This window comes from Aristolochia californica, unplaced genomic scaffold (assembly GCF_029961685.1).
Source record: "Aristolochia californica isolate CCGP_79_NKW_82.1479 unplaced genomic scaffold, dmAriCali1.0.hap1 SCAF_5, whole genome shotgun sequence".
In the NCBI taxonomy this organism is placed as follows: Eukaryota; Viridiplantae; Streptophyta; class Magnoliopsida; order Piperales; family Aristolochiaceae; genus Aristolochia; species Aristolochia californica.
The window spans coordinates 45,285,192-45,310,113 of NW_027182214.1; the positions used below are offsets into that span (position 1 = coordinate 45,285,192).

Consider the following 24,922-nt stretch of genomic DNA (forward strand, 5'->3'; position numbering starts at 1 on the left):
GGACTTATCGGACGGTCGTGGTGGCTCGTGGAGTGGTGGGCCGGTCACGCTAACCTTGCCCAAACGTGAAAAGCCGCTAACCCCGGCGGCGTGAGGAGTGCGTTACGTGGTTTACACTTGCATGGGGGCTTACTGCGGGCCATGCAGATTTTGGCCAGATTTCGCCGATTTTTTTTTCGCTTAAATTTCGACGAATGGGAGAACTCGCTTTTTAGTGACGACGCCGACGAGAAAACGAGAGCGGGCGCGATATTCTGCAACGTATTTATAATACGAGAGACGAAAACGAAGAAGAAAAAGAGCGGCGTGCACGCGAAAAATTAAAGCCGGACAGAGGCATAAAATATCAGCGAAGAAAACCCCTGCCGCGCGTGTCTGAAAATCCTCTCCGCCTCTCCGTTCGATCTCTGCAATTTCCGCACTCATGACTAAGAGATTACGGCAGCTCGGTGATATGTATGCTTTGTTGTGACTCTGTTTGTTAGGTTTTCTTGGTAACGGGTGTGGTGCACGTTCGTCCTCGATGTCGTCGTCGTCGTCCTCGGCTTCGAAGATCTGTTTTAATCCTGACTGTAAGGAGACAAAATCAGAGCAGTGGAGGAAGGGATGGCGGCTTCGAATGGGGGAATTTGCTGAGCTGTGCGATCGATGCAGGTAACTTTTTTGCTTTTGGTGAAGGTGGCCTTGTGGTGAATTTTCTCCGCTATTTTGGAAATTTGTTTACGCGTTCTGGAGATGTGGCGATGCGTTCTCTTTTGCTTGAGACGTGGTTTTTTGGTTGGGGTGATGAGGTTGTGTGAATTAAAAGGGTGACTTGTGTTGGACTTGTCGTTTGCGACTTTCAGAGTTGTGGATTTTGATGGTCCATTGACCCTGCTTGTTAATTTTGAGGAGTGTTTGATTTGGTTAATGTGAGAAAACGACCATGAATGACTTATATTTTTTCTTGTACTCTGGAAAGAAGTCGTTGACTGCAGTATGAGGTTATAACGGAGCTTATATTACTTGTTACGCCGTTTTCGTCGGTCGAGGAGTTGATGTTTGAGTTCTTGCTGTCTTTACGCGGCCCGAAGTACTGTTGCATTTCTTCACCATTCAAAAGACGAAAGTTTCTAATCTGAATTTCCTGCATTTTTTTACTTCGGTCATTTTACTTTAGCTGTTTTAACTTGGTCACTTGCAGCATGGTTTTGTCTAGATATCTATTCAACACTATGTGCATTGGGTCTGTTCTCTTGGTTATTGGAAGTTGGGGGGGATCAATTTGCAAATTGGATGGGACCCTCAGATGTTAGGCTGGTTACTGTTACTAACTCTTTTTTACTTTGCTCCAATATGTGCAAAAAGGATTTCGATGGGCTTACTGTTGGGAAGCATGACTGGCTTTTAGACCTCGCAACATATTTGATTGGAATGTAGTTAAGGGTAGTGGATTATTTTCGTTCCCAAACTTTTATCTTTTCACCCCAATCTCAGGGTTTGGTCAAATGGGTTGGATTTGTTCGCTGTGTGGTAAGGTGGTATTCAACTAGCATTAACTGGTGTAAGGGAATGGAATGCTTCTTTATTGGGTTTGACTGATAGCTCTCTTTATTGAGTTTCTTCTAGCTGGTAATGTTGATTTTATGGATAGGAAAAAGCTAGTCAAAATCAGGCATCGGACCTGTTAGTACTTAGACATGGCTTTTGCTGCTGTCCTGTCATGATGTATATACAACAAGCTGTAGATAACTTAAATCAAGTTCTGTTCACATTTTATGCTAACCTTCTTTCTTGCTATTCTTCCTTTAAACCCATCTATTTGTGGTTGTAGCATTGCGTTTGAAGAAGTAAAGTTTTGTGAAATCTTCCATTCTGATATGGCTGGTTGGCGGAAATGTGAATCATGTGGAAAGGTGAGAAGAGTTGAGATCAAATTTCTAGTGTTTTGTAATGTTTTTCTGTTGAGATATTTTCATGAATCTGTGAGTTTACTTAAAATATATGATTAGTCGAACTTGTTCTTGTTTCTATACTTTTTACTTTTTCTTTACACTGTCATTTCCCATATTATTCTGATTTAGAACTGTCTGCTGCAGCGTGTGCACTGTGGATGCATTGCATCTGTACACACATTTTTACTCTTGGATACTGGAGGAGTAGAGTGCATGCCTTGTGCGAAGAAGAATTTTTATATGGTATGAACAGGATATGCTGTTTTCTATTGGTTTCTTCTATGGCACTGCTGGAATATACATGCTTTTATTTTAAGTTGTCATTTATATTGTTTGAGTTCCCAATGTCAAGTCTTCTCCTAATGTTAGTGCCTGCACAAGTAAGTATTAGAATATGGTGATGACTTCATGGCTGATACACTTTACTGCGCCCCTGTTCCATTCATAGAGCGTTGCCTTCCGATCCATGGGGTCTGTCATTGTATTGAACCTGTCTCAATGGTATGTACCTCTGCTTCCATTTGCTGGTGAGCAAATGGATGGTTGGTGTCGTTCCATTGAAGTGATATTTATCCTTGACATGTCCACAATGAGGCTCTTTGAAGAAAGAAGTTTTTTTGTTTTTTTAAATCTCTTTGAACTAAGAGTTAGTCACCAAATAAGCCAAATTTAATGTTGTTAAGTATTAGCTTGGCAAATCAAGAATAACCCAAAAGTATTAGTGGCATGTTGTATTAATAAGAGAGAAAAGATAGAGTTCTTTGAGAAGGTGTGGAAATTTCCAACTGTGATCTGCAGTTAAAAAAAAAATTCAACACACTGGTGTGAAGGTTTCTTCTGTAGACATGTTTATGCTCATATACGTTCTTGTTTATGCACGGATGTCTTATACCTAACTAATATGTGAGCTCTACTGCTTGTGGCTTGCCATGAAAATCGTGATGATGAATCTTTTTTGTGAGTTCTCCCTGCTAAAAGATCTAAGTCAATTCATCCAATCTTCCTTTGAGAATATATCTACTGTCTTTTCTTCTTTGTGTTTGTAATAAAAACAGTGGCACTTATTGCTATTTGTTCCAATGAGTGACACCAGTGTAGGTCACTTTTTAGCCTTGAGGCTGCTTGTTTATGTAGTTAGTGGTTGATTTTCTTACTAGTTACCTTCATTAAAAAAAAAAAAAATCTTACTAGCTACTCCCATTTTCAGACATCAAATCAGATGTGGCCATCTTCTTTCTTTCTACCAGTGACTTTACCTGAGAGGCTGAAAGACCTTTCTGTTAAAAACTGGAATCAATTTGCAGCCTCTGCCTCTGTTCCTGGTCAGTGGCGACCACCACCTAATCTATGGAATACTGCTAGTGGACAGTCAGAGTTGCATTCAAGGATGCCATATGAAATTGACAGACCAAACACTGTTGACAGCATGGTTGTTGGTGACCACATATCTGCTTCTGGCCATGAGAAGAAGAAAATTGAAGATCCATCTGATAGGATAAAGATTGCTGCTCTTGACAGGCTTGCTAATGGTAACATTGTTCTCGACACACTCAATCCATTAAATTCATTTCATAGAGAGGAGGGGATTGCAGATGGCTTGCGAGATTCAAGCCGCCTCACAGGGGAAAATGGTCCTGCAGATATGAGGAAGGGAGTGGTGCCTGAGGCTGGTTTGACTAATTCTGTTCCTGGAATAAACTTTGAGACACATCCAAGTTCTTCTACTAGTATTTCGATGCAGTCATCTGCTCCAAAGGATGATCCACCAGCTCCAGTCTTTGGTGTATCTGTTTCTTTTCCCTCATCTAATGGCACAGATGATCTGAGTATGGTCTCTGGATCTTTGCCACAGCATCAACCATCTCCACCATCATTGGCGAAGCAGTTCTCTGGTGGTTTGAACAATGGAACAGAGCCTTCTGTGGAACCACAGAATCAAATTCGAAATGGGAGACTTCGAGCAGAGGCGCGTGGACGAAATCAGTTACTTCCTCGTTATTGGCCTCGAATCACTGATGAAGAACTCCAACAAATATCTGGAGAGTATCCATTCTATGTTTATAGTACTTCTATACGTTGCAAACATGATATTTAATTTAATGTTTTTCCTTTCTACCCTTTATTTACTAATCCATTTATTAGCCTTAACGATCTCTTAGCTCAAATTCTGTTATTACTCCATTATTTGAGAAGATGCTTAGTGCTAGTGATGCAGGTCGCATAGGGCGATTGGTACTTCCAAAGAAATGTGCGGAGGTGAGCCTCAAGTCTTGTCTTCATTTGGATTTGCATGCTGTCAGTGGCAAACAAATTTATTCTTAAGGATGTAAACTTGGTGTGGAGAATTAAGAACTTCAGGTAAGAGAAGCCCCTAAAAATTTAGGAAAATAGAATTTTTTTTTGCAAAAGATGAAAACATAAAGCCTAATGTAATTATCTTTTTTGTCAGAGATTTTTAGGACTGTGACAAGTCATATGTCAAAATCTTGCTACTGTGTTAAAATACTGGTATAGCGGTATTTTGGTCATTTCACATACTCATATGGGTCTCATAAAGTTACAGCAAGCTAGACTTCATATTAGGATTGTAATTTTCAATTTTCATTGAATTTTGACTTGTATTTATGAATTTAGGAGTGTGTTTGTAATGAAGGGCAAAATTATCATTTCCTTGTATTTTTCACTTAAGTGAGATTATTAAAAGAGGTCTCCATTTTCGGAGCCCTAATTCGACACAGCTTGAAGTGCTGCTTTTCCCACTCTCTCGTCTCCTTATTTTCTCCTCTTTCTTCTCCTTTAATCCATTCTATTGCATCTTTTCAATAACCATATAGTTTTCCTGATATTAACCTATGTGGGATTATTCTTAGTGACATTAAAGAATGATTAGACATAAGCAACATTAATTTTCCTAAAATAACATTTTTAAATGTTGTCAATTGTATTCTTGGTGTATTTATCCATGTTATTACTGTATCCCCTGACAAAATTCCTGGCAGATTCACATTCATATGTATATTTGTTCTAATCATGTAAATGGTATTCATGAACAGGCATACTTCCCTTCGATATCTCAGCCTGAAGGGCTTCCTTTAAAAGTTCAAGATGCTAAAGGAAAGGAGTGGGTGTTTCAGTTCCGCTTTTGGCCTAATAATAACAGTAGGATGTATGTTTTAGAGGGAGTTACACCCTGCATTCAGTCAATGCAATTGCAAGCTGGTGATACAGGTGAGTATTGACTAGCAGGAAACTTCACAAATGTGTATGGTGTCTTTTTAAATGGTCTGAGAGTTAAGTCTTGTATTTGCAGTGACTTTTAGCCGGATGGAACCGGAGGGTAAGTTGGTCATGGGATTTAGAAAAGCTTCAAGCACTCCAGCTGAGCAGGTTTGACCATTTAAAATAATGATTTAACTTGATTTGTTTTACCTCAGGTTAACTTGAAGTTGGGGTTGGGGGTGGGGGGTCTGTGGGTTTTCAAAAAGGTAACTGAAAGCTGAGCCACTTGGCTGGTCTTGGAGCACTTTGTTTGGAGTAGCAAAGACTGAAAAGCTGTCTGATGCTGATGGACATCAATAATGAACTAGATTGTCTCTATAGTGGCCATTTTTACTTAATAAGCCAAGGATGCATCTAAGCTATTTTATTTGCTGAACGTAATGTTGTAAAGCTAACTTGATGCTATCATAGAGTTTCACATTCATATCTAATTTTGACAAGCATATTGAGTGAATCGTTCATCATTTGTTCATTGTTTGCCTGTATGAGCTCTGCTGATTGTAAATGCATTGTTGAGGTACAGGAAATACTTTCTGTTCTTGCTCTAGGGATTACTTGTTAGCTAGAAAATGAAAGAACTGTCTCTGTCAAGAAATCATTTAGTCTCCTGACCACCTGATATAATTTTTTTCACAAGTATGTCGGTTCTTTAGGGAAGTATGCCTTTCCAAGCTGGTAACTTTCTCTATTTTGTACTTTCAGGATGCTCATGCTCTTAAGAATGGAAATAATATCTCAGTGAGTGGAAAAAGTAAAGCTAGTGAACTTTCTTCGAGTCTCGCTCTCCGTACTTCTAAAGGTGGTGCACAGTTGAACAGTAATTCACTAATGAATCAGGGCAATGCAATGGATCCAGATGATGCTTGGAGTAAACCAGGTAAAGCTGGGTCTGTACCAAAAGGAGTTGGATCTAAATCTTCTCTTTCAAATAAAAGGAAAACCAGCACCCTTGGATCTAAGAGCAAACGCTTACGAATTAATAATGAGGATGCCATGGTGCTCAAACTGACCTGGGAAGAAGCTCAAGGCTTGCTCCGCCCTCCTAAGAAGCTTGAACCCAGTATTGTTGTCATCGAAGGCCATGAATTTGAAGAATATGAGGTATGGCAGTTCAACTGTGTAGCAATATGTTATTGCAAATGAAACTTTAACATAAAAAATAATTTAATCTGGAGATGTATTTCTTTTATAACTAGTTATGAGATTGAAAGTATATGAAAATATCAGCTGCTTTTATCATTTCAATTTGCTAAAAATGAGCAGAATATTTTGAATTTTTTTTTGCAGTTTTGTGTTGCTTCTCATAGTCATGTAAATGGAAAGTAAGCAATTTAACTTAACATTTCCAAAAACAACCTGTTATGATCGATTGATTGGTGCATGATCAGGTAAATTTAGGTACTATCTTTGGTTTCTAACCAATATATGTATGTATGTATGTCATAAGTAATTTTTATTTTTTTTGGATTTGTGAAACCTCAAGGGTTCTCAAAAAAATTTCAAGGTGCTAAGCACACTTTACTAGTTACCATGGGTCAGCCCTGATAATGATGCATGTATTGAGTATGGTCAACATGTGATTGAACTGATACTTAGTTACCTTTCAATAAAAAATGTTACATTATGACATCTTGCTATTTACTGAGTTACCATGGCCATTGTCTGGGACTTGCACCTGTTATGACTGCCATGGAAATTACATCTACTTTTGTTGAAATATAGCCTATATAGTTTCATTCTAGCACATACAATGTGCGTTAGCCTCTTTAAGTAGTGCTAAAAAAATCATAGAGTTGTTTTCACTTGCATGGCATATACCAAATAGCAAAGAGTACTTGATGTAATTACTTGGTTATTGCAGGAACCGCCAGTACTTGGTAAACCGACTTTTTTTACAACTACTGCTTCAGGGTAATGTCTTTATTCACTTTCTTATGTCCTAGTCTTATGTGCAAATTGTTGGAGACTGGCTTGAGCTCATTGTATATAATTTTCTGCTCGTCTATGTTGGATGATTAACTGCAGGGATGCATGCTTTAAATTGCTCGTTTTTGTTGGCATGACTTGAAGCTTTTTTTAGTCAATTTGTAGCTGATATTTGTCACAACCAATTGTTCTCCTAGACAATTCATTATTTTTATTGTTGAGGTTTCTGTGCTCGAGTCTCTTCATATATATAAATATATATATATATATATATATTTTTTTTTTTTTGGAGAGTGTCCCTTTGTATATTGTTACGTCTGCAAATTGTGTGCCAACACAGTTGTCAGTCTAAACTGTTTTAGAAAGCATTTCCCATAGTGGGTGGTTTCAGGTTTCATTTAATGGAGTGGGATATGTATGTCAGTTGAAAAGAACAGGTGCACTGGGAGTGTCTAGAAGTTGTAGAACAGGACTTGCTTGGAAAGTAGACTTGAAGGTTTTATACACAGGCATTAGTTTTGGATGAAAATAATAGCAAACAGTTAGGGTCTCTGAATGCACACTCCCAAACCCATGTCTTGCTAATAATACATGTTCTAGGGCTTGATATTGTGTTCCCTCCACTCATCCTGCAATCTCCAACAACATTGAATTTGAGATGGCCAAGCTTCAGCTCTGTGCTTCTAGCTGAGTAGGTGCAGGGACAGGCCTCGGTCTGAAGAATCTTTAGGTTATTCCTTAAATCTGGTGATCAGAATGGGGTAGTGAGCCACTTCGAAATGTTGAGAGATTCTGTTTCTGCTAATTTGTTAAGGGCTATTACTGTCTATGGATGTCCTATTTTCTGCTTGAAATTATATGTAATTTGTGTTATTTGTTGTAACCATTTTGTTATTACCTATAGATTTTTAGCAAGAGAAATAAGGGCTTGATTGAGTAATGTCATCAACCAGCTGAGTCTTACACAAAAAGAAAAGAAAGAAAAAAGAAGAAAAAAAACAGAAGTACACAGAAAACAAGAACCCTCTATAGAATTACTTGTGTACTTTTAAGGAGGTTGTTGCTTCTCTGAAAGGTTGGTAAAGATTCATCAAGGTAAAGGGTTGGGTTCTGCATCCTGGTGGCATGCATGTCCTCAAATCCTTCATTTTGATTCACCAAGTGAATTCACCTTTGCTCATACCCTTTTCTCTGCAAGGCTTTTGGTTAGTGTTATATAAAGTAAAAAATTACTGAGTGTACGAGTTACATTGGATGCGGCTTAACTTTTGCCAATCTGGCAAGGGTTTAAGAGTGGGCCTTTGAGCAGATCAAGGTCTGCTAGACCTCTTGGGATTAGGAGATACATCTTTATTCATTTTGACAATTACCAAGCAAAACAGGCTATTTATAAAATCATTCTTAGTCTTTGATAGGGGTATTTTGGTTACATTACTTAAAGTGACTTATTTTTCTTTGTAGTCAAGAGGGTATTACGGTTAATTTCTATGCAATTAGTACTTAAACCAGTTAGGGGTTGATTTTAGCCTTAATCTGGATGACTATTGAATGATCTACAGTTTCTCTCTCTCTCTTACTTTGCTGTACACTTCAATTTCTGTAGGATTCTCTTTCTGCACTAAGTGAAACATGCTATTTATAAAATTGTTCTAAGATTCAGATGGAAATTTACATGCCTTTGTCACAATGAAGTTGCCGCTCGTGGATTACATGATATTCCGTCCATCCATTGACTATGGTTTTCTGCACGTGCCTATATTAAGTTATGTGTTGATTCCATTAAAGATGATTGCTGAAGGCAAATGGAATGGAAGGCATAGATTTAGTACACAGCACAAATGGAAGTTACTCTTAAAATTGAGAACCTGGTTTATCAGGAACTTCCGTTCTGGCTGCCCAGTGTGGCCTAGAATATGCATAGATGGCTCCAGTTTCCATATGCTGTGAATTCGCAATATATGACCATTATTACTTTGGATATTGATGATATTATAGAGTTTTTTGTGGTCATGGGATAAAAAATTCTTCTCTCTATTACAATCATCATCAGTCCCCTCTCTCTCTCTCTCTCTCTCTCATGTGTATGTTTTTTGTTTTTACAGTAGAAAGATTCAGTGGGTTCAATGTGATAACTGTTGTAAGTGGCGGAAACTGCCTGCGGATGCCCTTGTTCCTGCTGAATGGCACTGTTCTCTTAACCACTCCTTTGACTGTGAAAGGTAAGGAGGTTGAATTGCACCTTCCAATTCCTAGATATTGCCTCTTAGAACTTTGATTATTGATTCTAGGATTTCCAATTTTGGTCTTGCATGTTGGGTTTTCATACTCTGACCTCTTGGTATTACCGACTCCAATGAATTGGAGGTTAGGCTGCTTCTTTGGGTCTCCAGATTTACAATGAACATTTCTAAGGCCCTTAAATTGTTGGGGGTGATTCGGTGCTGGTTATTCTTTAGTGCAAAAATAGTGTGGATCCTCTGTGTAGATTTAATCTTTATTTTTTGCCATCCTTGGTATATCCTCTTGTATTTCTGTTTCTTGGTTGCATATTTGGAGATCAACAAACAGTTTTACTTACATTCTTGCAAAGAGTGTGTAGCTCTTCTACATCATATTTTGACTATCCACCCACCTTAGCTTTATTTTTCTGTTTTAATTTTTGGTTAATTTGCTCACTATTTAGAAAAGTTTTTTTTTTTTTTTTTTTTGCTCAGATACTAATGGATCCTAATCTACTGTTCTTAAAAAAAAATTGTTAATTGACTACTTTCTTTGATTTGGTCTGTTGCTATTTACAGTTTTCCTGTTAGGGGTCGCAAGTCTCTCTATTTCTGGCTATCACTGAACTATAACTTGACATCAGTTGGTAGTCTTCCTATTAAATTTACAAAACACTCCTAGTCCTTGGACAAAATAAATCTGTATCAAAAGCTAGAGAGTTTTGTGCTTGTTTTTGCATGTAGTAAAACATTGCATTTTCCATTGTTGGAACATATAACATTACTATTTATAGCATTCCAGAATCGTTTAGTCTGTTCTCTACAATTATTATTGTATCGACATGTCTTGTTACCTTAGTAATTATTTAATTATTCTGGTTGTTGGATCATATCATTTAGGTGCATGGAATTGTCCATTCATACTTTCTTTTGACTTTCAGCATAGTAGCCAACTTTCCTTGTGTAATTTGAACCATAATTAGTGGAACTAAGTTAATAACTATTAATACGGAGCATCTCACCTACTTTTGCAGGGCTAGATGTGATGCACCACAGGAACTAACTGTAGAACAGCTTGAAGGTCTCATTTCTTCAAATACAGGTACTAAACTTGAACTGTTAGTAATTCATATACAACGTATGTTGGGATGTTTTTGATTGCATATCTATTTCCTATTTAACTAATAGGGGTGATAGATATCTGTTATCAGAAACTAAAGGTGAAAAAAAGCTATTATGGTGATTAAATTGAGAGAATTGTCCTTTTAGATGATGAAGATGATATTAATGGTAAGACCTGCTTATTTTAGAGGTGAAAAAGCTTAAGACGTGCAGCAGATGTTCTTGATATTTAATCTACTTACATTATATGTGAGACCTTTTGCCAAATGAAGTATGTGAACCCTCTTTATTTAAGAACTTCATTCTTAGAGTCATTAAACTTAAATGAGTCTATGATCATGAAGATAGTCTTTCCCAATAGTTACTTGAACCAATGTATTAACTATTATGATGTACCTCAAGCAAGCTAAATGCAAGTATTTTTCGTTTTCCTGATAACCTATCACTGCTTAGGGGTTTAAACAATTGCAATAAATGAAATTGGCTGTGAAACTACTGACACTGGAAGCATATTGAGATTATTAGGTAAAATCAGCCAAGCAGGTAGTGAAATAGTTTTGAATCCCAACAAATATAACTGCTGGAAGTATTTGTTAAAAAAAAGATTTATATTTCATGCAGTCCACATGTTATGAAAGATTCCCAATGCCCATTGAGAAACTGCCAGAAGGATGTATTATGGCCATATTACTCTTTATTATGCTTTATGCCAAATTTCTTGGATATTGCTGTTGATAATTGTTAGAGAATAAAGAGTCAAAGTTTCTGTTTGAAGTCTATGTTTGCTACTTCCTGTAACTTTTCTTTAAGTATTATATTACACTCATTTTAAGTTGTTAAGTGAAGCGTAGCTTTTGTTTATCTACTATAATGCCCCCAATTTAAGAAAAGTGAAGGGTGCGTTGTCATTATGTAACTAGAGACTTAATAAAAACCAGAGACTTCGAGGCCTACATGTGCAAACTTCTCTCTCTCGCTTTTTCTTTTTATGTTTTCAACGAGGCAGTTCTTGTTCTTCTAAGAAGATTCAAGTAACTAATGTTGATGATGTCAAATTTGAATACTGTATGTTTAATAACTAAAATTGCCAAACCCCTGATGAGGGTTACAGAGTAACTATTCACTCTAATGAGTTTTAGTCTTGGTAGTTGAAAAGATTTTCTCATTAGTAGAAATAGTGATTTGTCATTTTTCATCTACCATCTTTGTCATAGATAATTGCCATAATTCGTTTGGTGATGTTAAAATGATGGCAGCTCCATCAAAGAAGAAGAAAGTGAAAGAGGATTCAGATGGTGCAGAAGCATCAGAAGGTCTTGACACACTTGCCAATGTTGCCATTCTTGGTGAGGGTGGGTCCTTCCCATCTTCAGGTCAAGCCACCACAAGGCACCCACGACATCGTCCTGGTTGCACCTGCATTGTCTGTATTCAGCCTCCTAGTGGGAAAGGACCTAAGCACAAACAGAGTTGTACTTGCAACGTGTGTCTAACCGTTAAGCGCCGATTCCGTACTCTGATGTTGCGTCGGGAGAAACGACAGTCAGAGAAGGAAGCTGAGACTACTCGCAAGAAGCAAATGATCAAATTGCCCCAGAAGCAGGAGCTTGAGGAGGAAGAGCCAAGTAGTAATAGGGTCGAAAATGGTACAGAAAGCCCAAAAATTAATGAAGAGTTTAGGAATGAAGCCACTTCTTCTCCTTTGAAAGGTCAAATTGATCTAAATATCCAGCCAGAGCGCGAAGAAGAGCCCTCTCCAGTGTCAGATTCAGGCAGCATGTTGAGGCTGCTTCAAGATGCAACTGATATGTATTTCAGGCATCAAAGATCAGTTGACTTAAACGAAAATAGAGAATCAGTTGCAACTCAGATAAAACCGGGTGTCAGTGTCGAAGAGAAGCCAATTGAAGGCAGTTCAAAGGTGGATGAAGATAGGGACGCTATAGTTTCTATATCCATGTCTATGTTGGCGTCAACACCAGCAAGTGGCTAGGTACAGATATTGTTGTTGTGGAAGCCACATACTTCTTGTACAGTACGTCAGCATCCACAACGTTCTTTTGCCAGTACGGCAAGCGGCCATTTTTGTATATAGAGAGAGCCTATGTGGTTAGAAGCGATCCAATTGGGCTGATTTTTTTCTGCCTAGTTCTTTCGCTGTCCTGGGAGGGGGGTTGAAACTGTATTTATCTTCGAGTGCTGATCTTTCTGCCTTGTTATGATATAAAGCTGATGTATCGTATTTATATGTTTATTTCTGTATCAGTCAGAGAGTAGGATATATGGTGAAGCAAATGCTGAGTGATGTACTCGGTGCAAATGCAGGTTGAAGTACTAGTGAGAGTTAGGTTGTCGTTCCCGTTGGAATTTAAAGCAGAAGAGAATTAAATCAATACAAATTCTATGATCTTTGTATACCGATACCAGTTGTTATCTTCAAGTAGAAGCAATGTCATGATCCGGTGGTGTCCTTATCTACAACTCTTCTAGATTTGCTTGCTTATTGTTTCTAGGCATCGATTAGCAGGTTGGTAAACAAATATTGGATCCTTGTGCTCTTTTCAGAGTTTTTTTTTTTTTTTTTTTTTAATAAACTGTTTAAACAATTGTTACTAGAGGATTAGCAAAATATCTGAAGCGAATATGCATATTGGGTGGGTCGTCTCGGAAGGATATTTCTCTCAATCCAGATGGTCGATCAAATATTTTTAACCAAAGCATCTATTTCGAAAGTAGTTTCAGTGTCTGAGCTGAGCTTAGCCATGGGAGTTTCTACAATGTAACGTCAAGCAGTTTTTAGGGTCATCGCCTTCTCTACCCAAAGCACTCTGGTATCTTTTCCCCTTTCATATTATATCTTTTCATCTATGCACCACGGAAACTTTCTATTGGCCATGAGTCGGCATGCATTACAGGAAATTCCAAGGGTGTCCGCTCTGCTCCATCTTCCGAAGCTTCTTGTCTGTCATTGGATTTGAGTTATGTTCACACTTAACCAACTGAAAGTGACCGGCCCAAAAAAGGTCTAGAAGAAATTGCACCTCAAATCTAATCGGAAGCAGAACTCAGAAAATATGCGCAAGATTCCTAGTCCATACTTGGCAGCATGCTGGCCAATTTCAACAACTACCTCCGTTCTTCAGTTTGACACCTCAAAGTCCAAACTGCCCAAAAACTGTGGCTAACCAAGTCTCAGAAAGTACGCTAAAAGTAAAGTAGTCTTCCTATCTCATACACCCCAAATATAAAAAAAACAAAAAAAATGCATGGGAATCGGGATTGAGCGACGAGTCTGTAACGCGACTCCAACACGTAGTGTATTTCAAAGGATCTATACATTTGTTTGACGTTCAAAGTCCAATCTGTAACTGATTAACCAGGTGGATGTAAATTCTGAATCCTTTAGACAGATACCCCGTTTAGTGTTCCCAATGACAACTTTCTTCCAGAACGTGTCGCCCACAAGGCCACAGGGCGGTGGCCGGAGGTGACGCAAGGGGATGAGACGGTAAACTGACGACCCATTTCCGTGGTTACTGGTTACAGCATGAAGAAGATAAGGCTCCCCTTTCTCTCTCTCCCCCTGTCGTTCTTCATTGACTCGAAGGAAGACCATTAAGCCCCGTCTCCCAATCGTGCCCTTACACGCCTCTTCCTGGTCAGTGTTCCTTTCTTTGATGAATTTCACCCCAGAAAGTAGAAACCGCGTTTGAGGCGAAGGGGCGAATGAGGGGTTGGTGTCGGTTGGTGTTATTGGTCTCCAGTCTCTGCTATTGCGATAAGGCTGTTTACGTCTGTTTGTTTGAGAATCCAGGGATCATGAAGTTGATGCTAGACCAAGCATTCATGGCCACGAACTCACAACTGTCAAAACCCGTCTCCATCTTTCCTCCTCGACTTTTAATATTTAAAAATGATAAACGTAATTATAATAGCCCTACCAAGACCTGGAACAACCTGATGGGCCCAGTTAGTGGGCCTTCGCTTCATAGCTTGACAAGAGCCCACTCTACTTCATGGAACGTGACAGACCACCCTCGGGAAGTGGACAAGCCGCCTAAAGGAGGGAAAAGGGACGAACGAACTTGGATAAGTGGGCCCGGATCACTTGCTAAAAATAGCCATATATTTTTATTTTTTTAATTAGCTGTAATTATTTTTGAGAAGTGAGCACTTCGATACAAGGACGGAAGAGCCACTGGACTGTCGCCCGTATTTTGGTCTAAAAAGGCGCAGATCTGTTACACGTGGGAGACCCGCCGCTGATGCGGTGCGGGGTCTTGTTCCTTGCCTCCCCCCTCCTCTTCCGCCTCTAACGGTCGAATATCTGACCGTTGAGAATAGTTGTTTTCTCAAGTGCACCCATCCCAGCTTCTACAAAGTACGTAATGAAAATTACCTATATACCCTCTATAATATATCTTCTAATTAAAAATATATTTATAAAATTAAATTAAAATATACTATAAAAAATTATAAAATTAAATTAAGAATATGCGATCATTTATTGCTCATGCGGAAGTCACCAGATAATATGAAATTTTTAATTAGTAATATTATAATCAGTAAGGGGTATTTTAGTATTTTATTAAAAAAGGGTATTTTCCAGGAAATTATCCTTAAATTTTAATTTAATCTTCATGATCTTGTGCAAAGGGATAATCATCGTGCCTGTACATGAATACAGACGATGGACACGAGTCATGAAGTATGGTAAACACCGAACTAGTTTCTGTTGATCGGACGGCTCACAGTTGATCCTCTAACACATTCTCCGCTCCTTATATAAAAGCTCTCTCCTTCTGTCACCTCCATCTCGAAGTCGCTCGCGCACAGCTCACTACTCTTACCTACGCTCCTCTTTCTCTCTCTCTCTGCAGTAGAACGCTAAGAGATTCCTTCTGAAACAGCCGAAACTGAAGTATACCCTGTTGTCTCTCTGTGGAAGGAATGGCGAGCGGCTCAATCTTCTCCGTCAAGACTCTGCTTCTGTCGACTGGTGTTCTATCCACGGCGCTCGTCTTGAAGTTCTCTCTGCCCTCCATTTTGAGCTTTCTGCTTTACGAGGTGCCTCTCTTGTACGGCTTGCTTCACTCGTGGCTCACGCCCCCGTATCTTTACTTCGTTATCAATGGGATCATTATCACCATCGCGGCTTCGTCGAGGTTTCAGCAGAAGGGGGAGGTAGCAGAAGCGGCGCCGTCGGGGAAGATCGTGGCTGTGGCCGAGGCTGAGATCCGGCCTGACTATGTGGTTGCGGAGCCGGCGAGGTTTGGAGAGCCGGAGGCTAGAGTGGCGGCAGGAAAGACAGATGAGGAGGGGGAAGAGAAAGAGGAGTTTGTGATCTCGAGGGCGGATTATTCGTTGTCAAGGGGCAATTCGATGGAGGTTCCGTTGGAGTATCAGCTGACGATGACGGAGAGGCCGCCGGCTTCCGCGAGGTTCGGTCACCGAAAAAACGTGAAAGCCAGCCCAGAAGGTAGCGAAAAGTGCTTACCAGAAACCTTTTGGCTTTAAAAATCACCTCTTTTTTATTTCTAGTTCTAGCTGTTCGGTACAAAAAAAAAAAAAAAAAAAAGTAATTAACTTGACTGAAAGGATGTCAGCAAAACGCTAATATTCTCTAGCCGGACGGTTTCCAACGCTGCCGGTGCGGCGTTGCCTCTGCTCGAACTGCCAAAGATTCATTGTTTCCTAGCATCTAGCAGAAACTGAAACTCTAAATAAAATTTTATCGTGCGCATTTCGAAAATTTTCTTTAATTTTTTCCCCTTATTTTGGATCCTTCCCTGAGCTCCGGCTGTCACCGGAAGTTCTGGTTGACACCTCTGTTGCAGTGAGAATAACAGCTGTAAATTCTCCAAATCTGGTGCAGGCAGTAAGCTGCTCGGAGTATCGAAGCCGAAGCGACACGAGACGCTGGAAAGCACGTGGAAGACGATCACTGAAGGGCGGCCGATGCCGCTTACTCGCCACCTGAAGAAATCCGACACCTTCGAATCGAACGGCCGGGCGAGAACGGATGCGACGGAAACATCGACGCCGATGAAGAAATCAGAGACGTTCAAGGAGCGGACGGGGGCTCCGTCTCCCTCGCCCTCCCCGGGTTCCGGGAAGCTCCGGAAAGAGCCGTCGCTGAGTCAGGATGATCTGAACCGCCGGGTCGAAGCTTTCATCAAGAAGTTCAACGAGGAGATGAGACTGCAGAGGCAAGAGTCGTTCAAGCATTACATGGAAATGGTTAACCGTGGTAGCTCCTAGGTACCCATTAGAGGACCTCTCTCTCTCTCTCTCTCTTCCCCTTCTGCCTCTCCATTTCTGAAATGAAATCTGGAGAAAAATAGTTTAGATTTTTCTTCAGATTTTAAGGTGAAACTCAATAGGGTCTGCTTGAATTACTGGTTTGGGCTATAGTTTTTTGTGGTTTGTGAAGTACAGAGATCAATATTTACATCAATGTTTCTTCTGAAAATATGTCAATTATGCATGGTTTCTTTAATTCGTTTCATATATCAAAAGGGTACTCTGAATGAGAACAAAACACGGCTCAAAATCTGAATTCTATCCAAGGCACACGTATGAAGTTTCGAGACCCCCAAGCTCTCAGAAACCCACACGTCAGAATTGTTCTCTCTGACCATTGGAGCCACAGACGCGAAAACCTTCCATGAAATTTTCTTCTTGTTCTGTGCGGCGAACCTATGGTCTCCATGTTTATCTTTCAGCCCAAATCAGTCAAAACCAGGATCACCGACTGCTCTCTGTTCAAGGCAAGTAACGAAGATGATCTTCACTACCTCACAAATCTGGCAGCTTGGACTCTGTTGGGGCGAGACTGAAGAGTGTAGTAAAATTAAGACCACCGTCCTTCCCTCAATCTTTGACGAACAATTCTGTTAAAGAGAAACGTCGTTTTCTGATTCTTACCCTGATAAAAGTGAAAAAAAACGAAAAGAAAAAGATAAACGTTAGTAATCGTTGGTGAATAGTAGCTATCTGTAACCATCATCGTGACAGAAAGTTGCCTCAATTTCCTCAGGGAAAAAACAAAACAAAACAAAGCTTTCTCGCGTCATGTTGAGAGTCTTACCAGCAAATCTTGTCTTCTCTCTAGAAGACGTATGTGACATTGCCAAATTTAATGGTCGGCCACAAGCTCGGGTGGGTTATTCTCTCCCTCTCCCTCTCTCACCATTCTCCATGGCATGTGACGAGTGTAGAATCTTGTGAACACCTCCCACATCTGAATATTTAACACTTGAAAATAGCTTCCAGTGGTGGGCTTGTGTATACATTTAAGAGTTGACCCAGTGAAGTCAGTTGATATTTTGGACCTTATATCTTAAACAGTATTATTTTTATAGCTGCAATCTAGTTTATTCGACTTTCTTTGAAACAACAGTTTCCTACTTGCATAAAAATATCTAAATCTGTACTTAGTATGCTGGCCGGTGAACCTATCCTTGGTAGTCCATGCAAGTTTTCACAAGAACGAAGAAACATGAGTTTCCCTTTGTAAGAACCATATGGGGGTTCTCGGTTAGGAATTTCAAATGCATTTCAGAGGAGATCCTTAATAAACGGCGGAACCGGTGGATACGTTTCCATTGTTCCATCTCCAAACGTAAGGGCCGCTTGCAGCCTAGAGTGCATGCATGTCAATAGTGGTTAGAGGAGCAAAGAGTGATCTGTGTAAAGAAACTCGGGCAAAATTACTTATTGTTATATGAGGAATCTTACATCCAATACAGACAAAACATGTCCATAATCAATTCACTGCAAGTTGACCATTAGATAGCAGCTACTTGAGATTCTTCCACTATCAAATAGAGGACAGAGGCTAGATGTCGTTCAGCAATTCACAAGACTTGCACCTGTTAAATTTTTAAAGGCTGTTCCATGGTTACATTGCCATTGTTGTTGCAGGAAACAACCGATCCAGCAGAGTATATACTCCCCCACCCAGAAGAAGCGCGCCACTGCAAAACAATCATCAAGCAGAGAAACAAATAAACCCAGATAACTGGAGGACGAAGAGCAATTTAGTAGCTTCAAGAATAGTTTAAGCAGTCCAGACAAATCTTAGTGACCTGACGAAGCCCAAAATCACAGAGTGCAGATTAGTGACCTATAATAAAACTCAACCCACAGCAAAACAATCATCAAGCAGAGAAACAAATAAACCAAGATAACTGGAGGACGAAGAGCAATTTAGTAGCTTCAAGAATAGTTTAAGCAGTCCAGACAAATCTTAGTGACCTGACGAAGCCCAAAATCACAGAGTGCAGTTTAGTGACCTATGATAAAACTCAACCCACTGCAAAACAATCATCAAGCAGAGAAACAAATAAACCAAGATAACTGGAGGACGAAGAGCAATTTAGTAGCTTCAAGAATAGTTTAAGCAGTCCAGACAAATCTTAGTGACCTGACGAAGCCCAAAATCACAGAGTGCAGTTTAGTGACCTATAATAAAACTCAACCATTTTTTGACAATCATTTTATATTTTGGACCATGAGCCAGTTGATCTTGTTCAACAACCTAAAGATTGTATTTAGTAGCGGGGTGGGCACAGGGGTGGTTTTAAGGAATCCAACTCCATAACCCTGTCCTCACCCCTCCCTGCTACTGGACTGGGGCCTTCTCAACCTCATCCCTGCCATTCGGCCCACCTCTCAATCCTGTCCCCACCACACCTTACTTGATTTTCAATCTTAACCCTATGTTTCCTCGTATAGTTGTTTAAAAATAAAGTCACATAAATTTTAAAATATAAATAAACTTAGAGATATTCGCCCCACCCTAAATCAGTGAGGGGTTTTGGATTTCACCCTATCCCCACCCTACAAGGTTAAATAGTAATTCCATCCCCACATTTAGTGGGGCAGGTATGATGGATTTCCTGTGAAGCCCACCCCTGTATTTTCCAAAACCAGCTCAAGCACACAAAAATAGTACATTTTAATCTGTTCCTGCGCAAAGGAAGTGATTTGGTTGCTAATGCTGACATGCCCTTCTTTTCTTGGCCACCTCACTTTGTTTGATCTTCCAAGCTTTTCTTATACATCTTGCTTTTGGCTTTCTAGATAAGCTAGGAAAGGCAATGCAATTTTACAAAAAGCAGTAAAATAATCAATTCTTTGAGCTTAAATACATGGATAAACTGAAAACTTGAATAGAAAAATGAACTACAATAGTTCTGGAAAGAAATTCTACCTTATTGGATTTATCCAGGCTGAGAACTTGCGGAAAGAAAGCAAGCTCTGCACATCATAAAATTGAAAACAATTTAATTATGAGCAAAAGAGTCTACTATCAAGGAAAAAAATCTCTCAAATCAAGGCCATACCTGTAATGCACCAGCAAAAGATGCAGCAAGTAGAAGAGGGGCAATGTAGCCAGTTGTATATGTTAAAAGCAAGCTGCCTCCCACAACTGGATCCTGTTACATCGAGTGTGCTCAGTACTGAGTTACAGATAAAGATGATCAACCTATATACTGAGTATAAATAACTTTCCATTAACGTCGTGCTTCTAGCTCTTCATAAGTTTCAATATGTGCATAGTTATTTTCTATTGGCTCCTTCATGGAGTTGAGTACAGAGTCTGCCAGCAATATACTGCAGAAATGTGCCCCAACAGTGAACATCTAGGCTCCCTTAGTCTATCAATAGATTTTATAATTTTTTTATGGTGCCAACTGAAAGCTAACAACAAAATTCAAATAAATAAATAATAATAATAACAACAATACTACTACTAACTCACACGTTTTATTTTCTCATCTAGGTCAAACGTTTATAATAAAAGCAAGATGTTTGCCATCTAGTCACAAATTTTATTTTCTCATCAGTATAAATTTAATATCTTTGAAACACATTATGTACTTGCAATGGTTCCCAACTTCCCAAAAGGTTAAAAGACATGAATACCTTTGATGCAGCCACATATCCCAGCAGAGTAGCAAGTACTGGTGTACTGCAAGGTGATGCAGCTAAGGCAAACGTGAGACCAGCCAAATAAGACTGTACACCTGAAAACCAACAAATTGGCTCAATATCAACATATGGATCAAATGAATGTAAAGGACTTTCTGACAAAGGAAAAGAGAGTTACTTGAAGGAAAGCTAGCAGCAGCACTGCGGGGGTCAAAGTTATCAAAAAAAGAGGGAAGTTGTAATTCAATTACCTGTAAAAAGAGACACAGTGTGAGCAACAGAGCATTGCATGTGATATTCTCAGTTTGAGAGCCAAACATACATAACCTTCTTAGAATGAGATCAAGTTTCAAAATAAATGTTAGGATGTTGATCATAACTGATGTAAACAAATGTTATAAACAAAAGGATAACAATACTGTCTCATATACACTCTACTTTTTCTATTGAAAGACAAAAGTGGCTAATACTTTCAACTAGGGGGGTCTTCCAAGCGATTGACAAGAAGAAAAAAAACAAGAACACTCACAAGAACAGAATACTGACATGGGTGAGCATGAACAAGTGTGATAAGTACAGATCAGGATGGTGGATTCAGGGATTATAGAGCCCATGGTTCTAATATTACATTTTGGTTGTAATCAGGCAATCAATATCTGATATCAAAAGGGTACATTAGAAGCTTTTGCTTGCTGGATTTCAACATTATTCTTCTGGGTATTCTCTGAACTGGATACTTATTCATTACCTCCAGGTCCATGTAAAACATTGGCTCTCTCACACTTGTATGGATCATTTCAGGGGTTTGCTCACTAATGTGGCAGAAAAGAAGAGAGAAACTAGTGGAGGAATAGAGGCAAAAGAAAACAGTAAAGAAAACAAAATCCAAGCATGCTCATGACAGTCCATAAAACCAAGATTTAGTCATGGGCCCTCACAATTTATTAGGTTCTTTAGGCATTTTGTAATCACTTAACAGTCATAAATAATTCTCTAATATGCTACAGATAGCTTACTAAAGCTATTGAAAAAATGAATAGAAATAAGATACTACAGAAATTTTCTCTTAATACATTAGAAATATCCTAAAAGGTATTACTACCTCTAAAAGGTTCAAACCCATAAGAACCGCTATGCCAGAAGCAGCCAGTGGAAGGCCCTGCCCAATTTGTCCATAAGCCTTCCCGGCAAAAGATGCAGCTATTCCAAGGAGTGCAAGTGTTGTTGCAAGTCCCAGCGAGAACGCAAATGAATTCCCAATTATCTGAATAAAATAAAATAAAAAAATATAAAATGGTTAAAACAAATCCAACAGGAAGTGTTCAAGAAAAGAAAGCTGAAACTAAACTTGTTCCTTTTCTGTTTAATCTGTTCCAAGGGAAAGAAAAAGGAAATGAATTTTTTTTTCTTCATGGAAGCATAATCAAGAAGCCAACTTCAAAATAGTTGGCCCTGTCCATTAAGTAAAAAATAGACAATTCTAGACATTGAGGTATACAAAGAAAAACAGGCAAACCAAGTAGCCTGACCTCAGACACAACTTTGGCATTTTAAAACTAATATCCTGACGCTTTTGTACAATAATAACAAGGTGAGGAACTCTAATATCAAAAATGTACCTGGTAAGAATTTTTACCTCAGCTCGGCTTTTTCCAGAGCCAAAAGCCCCTGAGTTATATCCAACAAAAGTTATCAGCTTCCCATGCCAAAAAAATGCAAATATTAAGCAAATGCCACTGTAGTGTAAACATGAACCTAATTTACTGGCATTACTGAATTATGCAGTGCATTTATGCAGCCTACCATGCATGCTATCCAGAACCATCATTTGAAAGGTTCTTTCATGGAAAGGATACATTTAAAAATTCTTCTGAACGGAACAAGAGTATCTTTCACGATTGATCCTTATTACTGAAGAACAATTAGGCAACTTTTGTTACCCACAATTCGTAACCTATTGGTATGTATATCACAGTAGTTGGTGATCCCAACACCACCAATTCAGTGTCTCTTCATTGACCATGGTATGCTACTATATCTTTTCCAATCATAACATAAAGGAACATAAACATACCAATGTATCCAAGGGTAAGTGGTAAAACACTTAGAGTACAGGGGGAAAGACTTGTCACAAGTCCCGCACCAAAAATAACTGCTAAGCTGCAGAGTAGGAAAAACCATCATAGTTAATAAGGACAAAATTCACCTACTAGTCTCATTGATTGTGAGATTAAGCATGGAAAATGAACCTAGAGAAGCTGAGAGCAGATAATTGGTCCTGGACAGCTTCATTGGCCTGTTGCCCAGCTGAATATAAAAAGCCACCAAACCACTCCCCAAGGTTTATGTCAGCCAAAATAGGAGCAGACACTACTCCGTCCTGTCTTGAAAAAAAAAAAAAAAAATTGTCACTCCTCATATTTTTAAACAAAGCACAATTTCTGTGTGGAATGATGATGCTGTGATCAGAAGTAAAAAAGAAAATTTTTTAAAGCCTTGAGATTGAAGAAAGATTTATGAAGTTCAAGCACACAGAAATCAGGTGGAACTGGCAGTACAAAAAGAAGAAGCACTCAGCACTCACCATGACTTTTTCCAAAGGGAAGGCCTTTACAGCATCTGTTGGAACCAAACTTGCCACTAACAACAGGAATAGCAAAATAAATTTACCATAGCTTCAAGATATTAAAAGACATTGCTGGAACAACAAAACCATAGTAAATTGTTTCTTTCTTCTTTGACCAGAATGAATGTTCTGGAATTTGAAGTGCACATGCGTTGAAATGAAAAGTAAAGAATGAAGAACACAACAGTTCCCCTGTCAAGTAAGCAAGAAAGATTCCATATGTTAAAGGTACATTTTATACTTCTAGTAATGTTCAGATTCCCAATCAACCATGACAATACATCAGAGCTTCACTGATGACCAAAAGAAAACTCTCTCCTATAATAAATATTAATTGTTACATTACATACTTGTGGAGAAGCCACGTACCTGATATGGTGCAAGCTAACTTGATAAGATGAGAACCAATTCTTCTAGTACTGTCAGGCAATGTAAGAACATCTTCACCAGACGTCAGATTACTTGGTAGCAAAGATCTTTCAGATAACTTTCCAGGAATTTGGAGCTTAATTTCTGATTAAAAGTACAAAAAAAAAAAAAAAAATGTACAAGAGAAGCAAAGTGAGACAACATCTTCTTTAACTGTTTAGTTTTATGCTTGCATGTATGAATCAAATAGTACAGGCACAACAAATGACACAGAAAAAGAGCTTTTGCCCGTTTATTCTTGCAAAGGCAAGGAATTAGAATTATTCTTAGGAGAAGAAGAAACTCCTACTTCTCCAACTGGATGATACTAAATGTACCAATTTCTGACACCTAGCGTCGATTCAAACCAAGGTCATAATAAAAGCTCATCAGCTAACAGAAACTTAAGTTCAAACTCAAATATAAATTTAGCCGCGCCTCCTATAAGAAAGATGAGAAATAATTCCTGAACTCGTGGAAACCAGCATAGACTGAAAGTCCGAAATGCTCCGATATGAAACAACCACCATAACACAAGGACTCGGTGGTAAATTCTCCATCGCAGCACATCACATAGGCTGATCTTAATTTGGAAAAAAAAAAACGTGATTTCTGAACCTCTGCTTTGGTTTTCACTAAGAATAAAGTAAATAAAATTTCAAAAACAAGTTAACGTCATCAGATTCAAACTAAGCTCAAATTTTGACGCGCAGACTGATGTCACGAATCATATATTTAAATCAGTTGAACAAGAAAAGGAATAGGTGCGCAACATCAGAAATTAAAGAAGAAGATGAGGAGTGAAATTTCCAATATTACCAGAACGAGTTCTGTCTCTACAGACGGGAATTCTAGGAGGAATGAAGACGCTGCCCAGCCGACTCCAAACAAACGACATCTCTAGTCTCAGTGTCGGGAGAGGAAGGCGTGGGCGAGTTTTTCTTCTTCAGCGCTCTCCGAGTATCTCTAATAGGATGGAGATTTTTTCATTTTTTTGTTTTTAGTTGGAAAACGAAGGAGATAATTCATCTTTCATAGTTGTCCCGGAAACAAAATAAGGAGGCGTGGAGCCCTCCTAAAATTTTTAAGCGAGTTCTGCTGGCACGCCCATAAGGTCATCTGGTCAATCAAGAAGCGCGGTAGATTGAAAATTCTTATTTTTCATTTTTTTTAACAATTATGTTAATTTTTTAGAAGAAATTTTTTTGGTTTGATTCCTCTTATCTTTGGGAAATATTTAAAAAAATATGAAATTAAATTTCCCATTACACTAAAAAAAAATAAAAAATAGAGCTTTCTATCACTTATTCGCTGATTTATTTTTTAATATTAATAAAAATTATCAGTTTGATTCCTCTCATCTTTGGGAAATATTTATAGTTTTTTGTATATGAAACCGATGCATACTGGACTGTAAATCAGGTGTATCATACATGAACGCGAGCAGATAGAAGTATCTACTGTGTTTC

General features: G+C 38.8%; 3 protein-coding genes across 4 annotated transcripts; 2 read left to right on the forward strand and 1 right to left on the reverse strand.

Annotated features, from left to right (window-relative positions):
* Nucleotides 1-325: 325 nt before the first annotated feature.
* LOC137965817 (B3 domain-containing protein Os07g0563300-like) lies at nt 326-12,742 on the forward strand. Of its 2 annotated transcripts, XM_068812173.1 has the most exons (13): nt 326-654; nt 1,814-1,895; nt 2,079-2,177; nt 3,142-3,463; nt 3,575-3,977; nt 4,094-4,190; nt 4,988-5,162; nt 5,245-5,321; nt 5,916-6,314; nt 7,075-7,124; nt 9,242-9,358; nt 10,393-10,460; nt 11,737-12,742. In XM_068812173.1, exons 1-13 carry the CDS (start codon nt 524-526, stop codon nt 12,471-12,473), a joined length of 2,757 nt encoding a protein of 918 aa, XP_068668274.1. In that variant the 5' UTR covers nt 326-523; the 3' UTR covers nt 12,474-12,742. The 2 variants fall into 2 exon arrangements, with proteins under 2 accessions (XP_068668274.1, XP_068668273.1); XM_068812172.1 differs by having other exon boundaries at nt 3,142-3,977.
* Nucleotides 12,743-15,319: 2,577 nt separating this feature from the next.
* LOC137966135 (uncharacterized) lies at nt 15,320-17,013 on the forward strand. Its single transcript, XM_068812655.1, has 2 exons — nt 15,320-15,959; nt 16,356-17,013. The coding sequence occupies exons 1-2, from the start codon at nt 15,431-15,433 to the stop codon at nt 16,739-16,741; spliced, it is 915 nt and encodes a 304-aa protein (XP_068668756.1). The 5' UTR covers nt 15,320-15,430; the 3' UTR covers nt 16,742-17,013.
* Nucleotides 17,014-18,169: 1,156 nt separating this feature from the next.
* LOC137965942 (cytochrome c-type biogenesis ccda-like chloroplastic protein 2) lies at nt 18,170-24,451 on the reverse strand. Its single transcript, XM_068812348.1, has 12 exons — nt 24,273-24,451; nt 23,415-23,558; nt 23,004-23,059; nt 22,669-22,799; nt 22,494-22,579; nt 22,056-22,087; nt 21,522-21,683; nt 20,598-20,670; nt 20,414-20,514; nt 19,831-19,923; nt 19,698-19,744; nt 18,170-18,459 (listed from the first exon to the last, which is right to left on the reverse strand). Exons 1-12 carry the CDS (start codon nt 24,349-24,351, stop codon nt 18,384-18,386), a joined length of 1,080 nt encoding a protein of 359 aa, XP_068668449.1. The 5' UTR covers nt 24,352-24,451; the 3' UTR covers nt 18,170-18,383.
* Between the last annotated feature and the right edge of the window lie 471 nt (nt 24,452-24,922).

Coding starts and splice junctions, on each gene's coding strand:
- LOC137965817 (XM_068812172.1), top strand. CDS start 524: ATGTCGTCGTCGTCGTCCTCGGCTTCGAAGATCTGTTTTAATCCTGAC. Junction 4,191..4,987: donor TTCCAAAGAAATGTGCGGAG/GTGAGCCTCAAG, acceptor ATTCATGAACAG/GCATACTTCCCTTCGATATC. Junction 10,461..11,736: donor TCTCATTTCTTCAAATACAG/GTACTAAACTTG, acceptor AAATGATGGCAG/CTCCATCAAAGAAGAAGAAA.
- LOC137966135 (XM_068812655.1), top strand. CDS start 15,431: ATGGCGAGCGGCTCAATCTTCTCCGTCAAGACTCTGCTTCTGTCGACT. Junction 15,960..16,355: donor CGTGAAAGCCAGCCCAGAAG/GTAGCGAAAAGT, acceptor AATCTGGTGCAG/GCAGTAAGCTGCTCGGAGTA.
- LOC137965942 (XM_068812348.1), bottom strand. CDS start 24,351: ATGTCGTTTGTTTGGAGTCGGCTGGGCAGCGTCTTCATTCCTCCTAGA. Junction 23,060..23,414: donor GTTAGCTTGCACCATATCAG/GTACGTGGCTTC, acceptor TCCTGTTGTTAG/TGGCAAGTTTGGTTCCAACA. Junction 22,580..22,668: donor TCTGCTCTCAGCTTCTCTAG/GTTCATTTTCCA, acceptor CCTACTCTGCAG/CTTAGCAGTTATTTTTGGTG.